Consider the following 11,534-nt stretch of genomic DNA (forward strand, 5'->3'; position numbering starts at 1 on the left):
CGGCAGTACCACTGTATATGGAACTAGTAATGTAAACAGTCTAACATATTTATGAAACTCTGAACTTCCATTCATGCTTATAAAAATCATAATTAATTTCATTCAGGACCAACTCACTCATATGTATCAGCACACTTAATTTTCACAATTATGAACTGCTCCTCTATATCTTAATTCACACATTAAAACCCATGCCTAAGCCTCTGTCATAACTCTATTCAAGAAAATTAACTTTCAGATATTTCACAAACAAAGTTCATGATAATATTGAAGTTATAGTACTGAGCAAGTCTTCATTTACCCTAGCTATCAATTGACAGTACTACCTGAAAAGTTTCATATTTCTGAAAACAAAGGATATGCACAAAATCCCATGCAAGCAATTCATATGAGAGCAACCCTTTTCATGTTCTAAGGGGTCAAGTTATTTTTAGATTCATACAGCAAGAATTTCTGTTTCATGGCACATGACAAATCGTACTTATGCAATGAATCAAGGAGGTTTTCAGAGATGAAGGCATGAAATGAATTGGTCAAAACTGAATAAATACAATAAAAGACGTGAGAAAAAAAAGAGCAAACATCATACTACATACATATCTCCCAAGATTAAAAAATTCCACAACTGAAACTTTCAGGTGCTTTCACCACACCTTTCAGATGATTCTGAATGAAGAAGGTCTCTCATTCGATAGTTGCTTCAAGTTTACATACAACAAACAGTCTCGGCTATCTCTCATGTCACATGCAAAGGCTTTTTATTTTCCAACCTATTCACATACACAGCAAGAGTTTTTCAGTCAACTAAAAATACATATCTCTAAAATCCTTGATACTGATCAAAAGAAATCTGAACCTTATACATATACGTATTGCTTCTTCACAAGTTTTATTACAATGTGTAACTTGCACTTCTGATGATAAAAAAAAAGAATAAAAATTAAGAAGCAAGGGTATCACTGTGGTCAGCCACATCGCTGGCTGCATGAACTTAGTATTGTGAATATGATGGTTGTTAGTGACAACTTTTTTAGTGTAGAGAGGTGTGTGTAAATCAGCAGCATCAGCGAGGCTCGACACAGCATGGACGAACAGAGCAGCCAACATAAAGTCAAAACAAATAAAAGACAAGACAAAAGCACATAAAGAGCACAGAGTATCAAAAAAGAAATGGAAGTACAAAAGCCCAATAAAATCAGTTGAACTGTGGTTTTATGGCCATTTCTACAAGATTAGATGAACCAAGATGAAATAACTATACTACAGTACTTCTCTAATAAACTACAAATTTTGAAGACTGATCCAATGCTGTTTTCATCGAACCTTGCTAAATGCGCATTACACGTTCAGGTGAGTTGGTGAAAACAAACTTCATGCCACTTGCGTTTAACTAAGTTTATTGGGCATTTTTTCCATGTCTGTGATACAAACTAGCTAACATGGTTAGTTTGTGCTGCAGTTAATAGTAAAGCATCAATTAGCCAAGCCAATGGTAAAGAGACAGATAAAATGGCATATTCCAATATTTTAAGACAGGTTTTGAAGACTTATACAAAACTGCATGTTCCTTCCCAGGCAACAAATTTCAGTATTCTATGGTGTGCTGAGACCAGATTTCCAATTGACTATGAAAATAATTAACATTAAGAAGATATAGAAATTAATTTCAATTCTTATCTGATCTCAGGGGTCAATAGAAACCTGACAGCAATTACAAGCCCACACAAGCTTAAAACTACGTTTGACTAATTCCCAGTCACAAAAGTAACTAACTATGAGCCGCGTGGGGGAATGTAACAGCTTATAAATACCTTACATGCAACAGCCAAATGATATCACAGGCTCACTAATTTAAAAGCAGTTCCCCAGTGCTAATTTCTGTGATCCCATATTCTCATTATTCTCTTAACCCATCAAACCTTAAACTCCCCCTCTATAATGTTTGGAAAATTGAAAATGTACATTTTCAATATAATATCTGATTCAAGAGGTAATCTAAGTTCATGATTCTGCAAGTAAAACAATATGAAGTTATCTAAAACTTGGTTAATGAGAGTAGCATTCATACTAATTACTGTGAAGCACAGATATCGTACTGTAATACCAGTGGCGTATGTGAATGCTAGGTATCTGAATACAAGAGGTTAAACTATTCTCTAGTCTGTGGAAGACTTTGAATTTCAAACTCTTCCACTGATACAGATAAGAATCCAAATTACTAATAATAGCAAAAAACTTGTAAATGTACTTCCACGGACTTTCAGTGACACTTATTCTAAAATGCTGCAGTGAAATAACTGGTAACTATGAAATGTTAGTCTTCATATTTACATCATATATAATTCTAATGGTGACTAATAAAACCAAAGTAAATACCTTGTGCCATATAAAAAAAATCAATCAGAATATAATCAACAATCAACAATATCGCTATCATACTCTGAGGGGAGAACCATTTATATATCTTGTCCCTTGTTTGTCATACTGTAAATGGAATTAAAATTCCTTTTTATTTCCAGTTGTACAGTATTGCTTTCTGCCTGTTACTTTCTGTCCATTCATGTGATATTTTCCTACTTAAAGCAACACTTCTTCAACTTTAGTTTGCTTAACTGCCATGTCATTTGTAAACAATTGCTTAAGGACAAGCCCATGAGGATCTAAAAAGACAACTCTGTGGTCTTGATAAGCTAATCTGTAACTTAAGTAGTGATGCTCTTTCGTTAAAACAATTAAGATTCCAGTAATTGCCTGCCTTTGCTACCATGAAAAATTAATTTACACCTATATGCAGCTATGTGTATAATAATTTTGAGTATGGTATGAAGTATCTCAATTTCCATACACCTAAAGTATAAAATTTCTATATGTATAATTAACTTGATTTTAAAATCAGTGGTTATTGTACTATTTTTTTCTCAACTAAAAAAAAAAGCATTAACAATAGCCTTAAAACTGAAGAGAATGCAATTCGTACATTCTACAATGTTTTTTACAATAACAAGCCTCTGGTAAAAATGTCCCTAACAGAAAAATAATTCTAAGTTGCAGACATACTCGACAAATACTTATTACTAATCCAATCATAAAAAACAAAAATTAAGTGTTCTGCTACCAGTGCTAGATGAATGGTTTGTAAATTTAATTATTTAAAATTCAAGACAAGAAAAGATACTATGCAAATTTATACAACATTTAGTCACGTGAGATTTCACTGCAGCTACGATAAAAAGAGATCATGTACTATTGAGAGTACAAAAACTACTGCTTGCACTCTACTATGATAAAGTCATGTTAAATGATTGTACATTTCAGAATAACTTTTTGAAAGCGCTTATTTCACAACAAAATCAAACATCTAAAGTTATATGTATGCCACAAGTGATGTATCATCTAACAATACCAATACATATAAAAATAATGCTCTTAGAAAAGGCAGTAGACAGATGCGACCAGCCATGACTAATATCCTTGGGATATTCAGAAACATGGTTCAACTTAAAAATATCACTTTTTAATATTCATAAGTTCACCTTACTAACAGCTTATCGAAAGTCTACTGATACCAGCCTCATCACACTAGGGATTTGATTTCCCATGGCATGAGCTAAAATTTTTGACGCTACAAAATATAGTTAATACGATGACTTACATTCTATGTGTATATAAGAATCTTGAAATCAGGTATTCTGGGCCTCTTCAATTGTACAATGTTTTCAGTTCACTGAATCAAATTACTGGTTCTGAGTTAAGAATGAAAAATCTCAAAACAAGCATAATGTTGTTTTTAAATCAATTATAGCCTGGCATTTCAGAATTTCTGATATCACTACAACTGATTCCTTTAGCCTTACTCTATTTGAGATAAGGTAATAGGGTACAGATATAGTCCTAACATACTACAGAACAACAGCCAATCCATGAAAAAAATAACACGAAATCAAAATATTAAAATATTCAGATAGTATGGCAAATGATTTTAAATTTCTTCAGTGATATCTAATGATATAACATGCTCAACAGAATGCAATGAGCAAAGTTATTTATGTACTTGCTACATGATATACTGACTTGACCTCTGAAAATCTTTTGTACTAGGACGGTCTAACCTAACTATTTTGGCTCTTCAGAAACTGAAAATTATACTTCTTTGTAAAGCCCATCCTCAAATTAAAATTAAAACTTTAGTAGAAAATTGCTACTAACAAAAACAAGCAAATGAAAAGATGAATTAAAATCTAAATTAAATCATAACATGAGAATGAGTACTAAACTACCACTGAGAAGACAGGTACTCCTACATAACCTAAGACATGACAACCAAAACTAATCTTGTCATAAATATGTCCTTTTGCAGTTCAAACTGCAGTTCCACTATTTGAAAAAAGATAATCACCTTGCATAAATGTTCTGCTGTATGTCAGAATAATTGTGATTTCTTGAGACTACTTGTACAATGGGTTGACCTTTTGTTCAAAACTCACAATACTCCCGATAAACTAACTTCCTTAAAACTCTTCTATAACTTTGACTATTTATACAATGCTCTGTCAAAACAATCTTCTCCTAACAGTCATGCATAACTTTTGTCAAGCGCACTAACCTTTATTAAACCTACAATTTCTTCATACTATACTATATAATAAAACTATACCTGCTTTACATGATGTGCCATCTAATATTTACTCACACTATGTTGCAAAACTACAAACAAAGATAAAAAGCCATAACACCTTAAAATTTCCATGCAACTAAGGCCTAAGAGAGCAAGCAAAATAAGCCATGCAAGAAATCATAAAAAAGGACAAAACAACTTGTAAATAGGAAAGAAACCAAAGAAAATTTAAAATAAACACAAAACTGGAATGCCCTGCAACTGCCAAAATTAACAATAAATAAATTATAGTTCTGATAGGAAATCTTAAACGAAACGAGTATATAGAGTACAGTATGCAAAAATAATGCCTAATGATGGAATTTCTCTTATAAAATAAATAAAAGGGGCTTTTCTAACCTAAAGGTAATGTGATAAAATACTGAAACATTGTTTACCAAAATATCTAAGAAAACTGAATTTCCGAACTAAAAATGACTTAATATGTGAAAAGACTAGATCCTCAGGTACTTGAGATAAATTAAAGCCAAGATAAATAAAATCAATCACATAAATAACCTATAAGTCTACAGAAGAGATCTGAAAAAGGTTCTTGTTAATTTGATTGTTTGCTTCGATACAGATTTGAAGCACAGTCCTGAAAAATTAGTGTAAATATCTGTTGCTTCCGAATTTTTCCGGTCTTTACACTATTTATAACTTTCAAGATTTAAAATACATCAAATTAATGCTGTAAATTTTCATGTCTTTTACCTTTATATCAATTACAACTTAACTTAAAAAAAGAAAGTTGCAAAATAAAATAAAAAATCCAATTTCTATGCTCTTGGCAAACCTAAATCTAAACACACTGAAAAACCTTAAGGACCTAATTCGAAAGAACACAATATTAAACAGAAGTACTTCACCAAATAAGACTAAAACGCTTCTTCTTTGGAATGTTATTGACACTAATTTTTTTCATTGGTCCAGTGTGATTTTTGCGGGGCTTGAAGAGGTTTACCTGAAGTCCCACTTTGATCTTCTTTGTAAGTGCTCCTTGTGGGAACACAGCCTGAACTTGGGGTACTACAGTTGAAGAAACCATTCCTCCTTCAGGACCTATTGCATGTACCTATGAGTGACAGAAAATAGGAGAGGTGATTCTTTATTAACAAAGAAACTTAACAAAACTGGAATAAATAACCTAATATGTACTATTCCAGCTTCAGCTGCATTCCACTGACAAAAGCAGCAATTACTTTTATTTTTCAATTATAATACTGTAACTCAATATCATATTCATTACAGAAAAATATCAACCAAAATATATGATTAAGTTTGCACACTTCTGTCTACAGCAATGTAAATTATTGCTATGAAGAATGTATACAGAATAGATAACTGGACTCCATCATATGCTTACCTCCTGTCTGATACGAGTGACAATGGCAAAGTACTGAGGGAAGTCTGTTGTTAGAATTCGAGTGATGCGATTAGTATTCAGATCTTCTAGCTGCTTTAATTCTGAAAGAAAAATTCACCAGTATACATTATGTATAGCCATGTAGGAAATTTTTGCTGAATTTTTGTTTGAATCTGCTTTCAAGTTAAGGAATTAACCTCCCTAGTCTAGCTATCATATTCAGCAACAATATCATCTCACTCGTTGTAATGTTACCTAATACAGTAAAATTGTCTTATTATAACCAACAGTTACTACAGCAATTTTCTAAAATAACCAACAGTTACTACAGCAATTTTCTAAAATAACTAGACATAAAATTACCTTTGTGGGAGGGTTATCATTCCCTATTATCTCTTTCTCAAAACTCAAAATCAATTTGAAATTTATATAACATATTATCCATTCTCGGTGGGGTACTGATACTGATAAGTGAAAACTGCCATTAACCAAAACTCTGCAGTTTATGGCGCCAAGTTTTGGTTAATGGCACCTCTGTTAGGTATGTTATGGTGGCATAACACTATTTTCAACACCTCATGGCGCCAATAACTGAAATTCTGCCCATTATGGCACCATAAATCACTGACTTTATGGCGCTAGACAAGCCCCATAAAACAGGATTGCCATGAACTGAGTCCACCAGTAACTGGGAACTGCCTGTATGCAGTTTCACCATCATGATAAAACACACAACAAACACACACCATGGAGAGTAAATGATCTGCAACATTTTGCCAAGAGATGAAAAATTCATATAAAAAATTGAGCTTACATCAGCTTTAACCCAAAGTGGATGGACATGCTCATGAGTAACAATAACAGGTTTTGGGTGGTGGACAGAGTGACTCATGGTGAGTAACAAAATGACACACCATCGATTTGGGGGAATCAGGCAGGAAAGAGGTGTCATTATTTCTATAGCCCATAAATTCACTAATGGCAACTTTTAGACTGGCTAATATGAGAGACTCAGCAGCTCAGGGCTTAGTTTTGATCTTGACTTCAAGGGAGGATGTATTGCCTTCTCTGTCTCACATGACGTCTTTTTGTATATTTGCTCATAAATATACCAAGGGGTTGCTGTTGGTTTAATTCTTATCTTTTATGATAGTATGTCAATCATATATGTATGCTAAGAAAAGTCCTAAGAAATATTAGAAAAAACCATGTTCCAAAAAAGTTATTGCATCTATGTTCTCGGTATATTACGTAAATATTTTACAATAAATATGCTCAAAATTTGTTACTAATTTTATTAAATGAAATAAATTTATTTTTTAGAAAAATTATGTATAACTGTAAAATTTATGATTGTCTTCTAAAAGAGGCCCCACAAGGGGTTGTAAATAGTAGTCATTTTCAACTTCTTGTGGAAGGCAGGGAAAATTTTTTGGGAATTTTTTCTCTTATACCATGTGCATTTGCACATCTTCCTCTTTCCATTGAGGTGTTTTTTTCTTAAATTGTCCAACCTCAAAGTTTTGCTGGCCTGCATATTGATTTATTACCCCATCCTTTAAGGGTTAAATAGATAATCATTAAAAAAAATCTATATTTAATAATGCACATCAGTTTTTCTGATAATAATTAACTTGCCAAAATGACTTCTTCACCAGTAGGGCCACTGGTTATGAATTATGAATTATCATCTACAGTATGCCTTCTATGGAAAACTGCAGGCAATAACACTTTTTTTTTTATTTATATAACTTAACATGGGCCTCTTATTGCAATATGAGTACTTAGTTTATTTTGATTTTCATCTCCTGACTTCTTCAACTTTTTCTTGCTCTGATTTTTAGTCAATAACTAGGAACTAAACCTCCAGGCGAGTTATGTAAACGTTACAATTTGACTTTGTGATATGATTTAAACATTCTGCAATAACAATCACCAAACAGCAGATACTATCTCATCAAAAACGACTATTCATCATACTTCTGCATTTGATGATTCTAATGTTAGTTTGGGAAGCATGATTCCAAGAAAACCATTGGTATACAGGTTAGGAAACAATGTATAACTCTTCCACAACACATTTCTTCCTAAATGCAAAGCGTATGTTTCACAGCATATCAAAAGAGGAAGTAACCGTGGTAATTTTGTGTGCTGAACTGTGGATGAAGACCACATAAAGATGATAATCATAAAACAAATTTTGGCAGTAAAAAAAGCAAGACTGATCTACAAGATGGCAGGGAGGCCCAAAGTTACAAACACTTCCTTGAGACACTATTATTATTTTAAGTAAGCTGCCATAAGTAAACTGGAGGCTTATAGATCAATCACTGACACAAGGTAGCTGAAAGAATAACAAATGCAAGTGCTATTCTCTCATTTTTGAGACTTCTATCTTCACCTCTACCACAATTATTCCCCTCTATACCTTGCCAGCTAAGGTAATTTGAGTTCTCTGTGGGATGATATTTAAACCTACTTAGTTTCCAACACAGACAACTGCTTTTAAATTAATAATCCTGAACAGAGGGCTAAAATGTTGATGAAGTCAACCTCCTAGCTGTCAGTAAATTCCTTTCTTTCCTAAAGCTTCATTCGACAGCACCTGATCCAAAACCTATATGGTCAAAGGAATGGGGGCCCACATGAATCATAACTATCCTCTACTGCTGCTGCTACTCATGACATGTATGTCTACTACGAATGTGTACTACAGTACAAAAAACCTATGGGTGTTCAGGGGCAACTCTGTACCCTTCCTCACCTAACCTTGTCAATACCACTGTAAATACTCAGCATGCTTATAAACAACCACCATCAAACTTTAAACTGAAAACTTTATGTAAATGACATTTTTATGGTTATCAATATATTTCTATACAGCAACATCTTTATCACTTGTTAAAATATTGTATTACCACACACGATTTCATTGATTTATGAGTGCTAAAACTGGCAGTCATAAATCAATCAAATCATGTATGGTATAATACAATATGATAACACAAGATAAAAATGTATAGCCTATGTATGAACTATAAACCTAGGGTAGCCCAGGTGTTACTCATAGCATCCATTTGCAAAAGTCATATAGGCTATTACTGTATATGAAACTGTTCTTTAATTACAGAATCCATTTACACTGTATTTATATTGATATATCATTGTAATATGTATAATAAAAAATCATCCTGCCATTTGTAATATTCATATTCCCAGAATCAACTGATTGAGCCTACTACTGAAAGAATTGAGAAAATAATATTTTAATAGCTAAAAGAAATAAATGTATAATTGGAATTATTATTTTCATTTTTGCATATAAATGTAAACTGGGTATACAAAGGTAAACTAACACTTTACGTTAAAGTAAAATTCCTTGAAATTGCCAGTTTTCCCTCTCTTTCTCTCTACACATGAGAATATTTTACCACTGTTGGTATTTCATCTCTAATCACCATAAAAAATATTCAAAATGTAAATTTCATATGCAGGAGCAAGACAAAAACTAACAGGCTGTGGCAAGTTCACCGATGGCCTGGAATGAGCATGTGCATATATGTATATGTCATGGCTTACCAACTACCTGATCATGAAATCCAGGAGATCGTACGTGGGCACACACATACACCACAAAATACATTTTGATTTACATATACAAATTTCCTGAAGGCAGCTGCTGTTTCTCAGAATGCTATACATATTTGCAAAAGCTGTAATCCATTTGAAAACAAAGTGCCAATGTTTTCATAATTAAATAAATAAAAATTGTTTTAATACACATGCACACATATATAATATGCATATTAATATATACATACAGTCTCGCCTCGTTAAACAGGACCCCAGTTTTACCTATCTGCTGCTGACTGGTAACTACAGTATGATGCCTTGTAGTTTTTTGACAAAGATATGACAAAGATAAACTTTACAAAGACAAAGGCTGAGTTACTAAACAATACTTGTGTTTATGTGGCAAATGACATGAGAGAGAGAGAGAGAGAGAGAGAGAGAGAGAGAGAGAGAGAGAGAGAGAGAGAGAGAGAAATTTCCCCTGTGTAAGGCTAGGCCCACCACCAATAACTGTGGAAACTGCTGCCTTGCAGGTGGACTTTTTAGTCAAAGACAAGGCCCACCGCAACTAACTGTGGTTGATGACAGCGAGGGCATGCAGTCGTAAAAACCAATTTGCCAAAAATATACCATGCCTGATATTGTGAGGAAGGCAGTGGGGAAGGCACATCAGGCAACTGACCCCTTAATGTAAGGATAACGTAGGAAAGAAGATATGTACTGTATATGTATGCTGTTTCTTAACCCTCCAGTTTAGGAGGAATAATTTTAAAACTTGATATATGGCTAAAATCTTACTACCACGGATAATCAGTATCATACATATTTACTTTAAACTCAAAAGAACCACACTCTGATTCTTTCATACAAATACAACTGAATGCCTAAACTTTACTAAATGCTCTAGAAATGACATATGGTACAAGGCTCCTCTATACACAACCAAACAAACACATAAATCTTTGTGTAAATTTTAGTTTGTTCAATAGAAAATTTTAAAGTATAATTTACTGCATCATCAAAAAATCTCAAACCTTTCCATTTTCAGACAAATAAACTTCTGCTTATCAATCACACATGTCTCAGCCTACTGTGTATAAAATCAACTTTATATTGATTGAAAAACAAGTGAATAGCAGCAGCCTGAACTTGTGTTATTACATGTAAAACAAGCTTCTAAGGTTATGGATTGGGGAGATATTTTACGTTATACTAGGTCCAAGTAGAGCAACAGTGGGAAAAATTGGCATTTTCAATTTTTATAGTACTTTTTAGTGAAATCTTTTGCACCTAATTTATTTATATATAATGTGGATGTCGATGAGAAATACCCAATTACTACAATGAATCTTAATTGAACTTTATAATCACACTGTTATATGTCATACCTAGCCATTTCAGAATTTTCACCTTTTCTGATTTATGCTGGTGTTCCCAGTGGATGGCCACCTTTAAACAAAAACTTTGTCCTTTTGAAAATCAGTGGGTGATGAATGTAAATAAATTAAGGTTCTTACCTTCTCCATCAAAGCTTTCATTTAAAACTTCCTGAACTGCTTCTTCTGTAGCTTCTAGGGTGTGCTCTCTCCAAGTCTCGCCATTGTCTGACCGCAGAATCACAATTTCGCGTTCCTTACCACGTAGTGAGGCGAAATGTGGAACCTCAATGATCACTGGGCTGGAATTATTGTAGGAAAAATTTAACTAAGAATTCACAACAATATTAAAGACTTGACACAAATTTACTGTTACTCTGGGGCAAATGTTAAAATGAATAACAACAAAATCAGGAAATATAAACATGACTGTTACATCACAATTGCCAAGCAGATCTAATTACGTCAATTAAGTATATGTACTGTATAACCATTTCTACATTTTCATAAAAGAATGATGTAGTATCAGGGACAAAACATGTTTATCATTTTCAATTGTGCTACC

At 33.1% G+C, this 11,534-nt stretch overlaps 1 protein-coding gene across 42 annotated transcripts in view; it reads right to left on the bottom strand.

Moving 5' to 3' along the window:
• The window catches only part of LOC135200192 (ankyrin-2-like), a 702,328-nt gene that overhangs the window by 193,728 nt on the left and 497,066 nt on the right, over positions 1–11,534 (bottom strand). For all 42 annotated transcript variants that reach the window (XM_064228610.1, XM_064228609.1, XM_064228607.1 and 39 more), the window contains 3 exons: positions 11,111–11,271; positions 6,021–6,121; positions 5,619–5,729 (listed from right to left, as the gene is read on the bottom strand). In XM_064228610.1, coding sequence (XP_064084680.1) covers positions 5,619–5,729; positions 6,021–6,121; positions 11,111–11,271 — 373 coding nt within the window. The remainder of the gene's footprint in view (positions 1–5,618; positions 5,730–6,020; positions 6,122–11,110; positions 11,272–11,534) is intronic.

Source organism: Macrobrachium nipponense, chromosome 26, assembly GCF_015104395.2.
Source record: "Macrobrachium nipponense isolate FS-2020 chromosome 26, ASM1510439v2, whole genome shotgun sequence".
In the NCBI taxonomy this organism is placed as follows: domain Eukaryota; kingdom Metazoa; phylum Arthropoda; class Malacostraca; order Decapoda; family Palaemonidae; genus Macrobrachium; species Macrobrachium nipponense.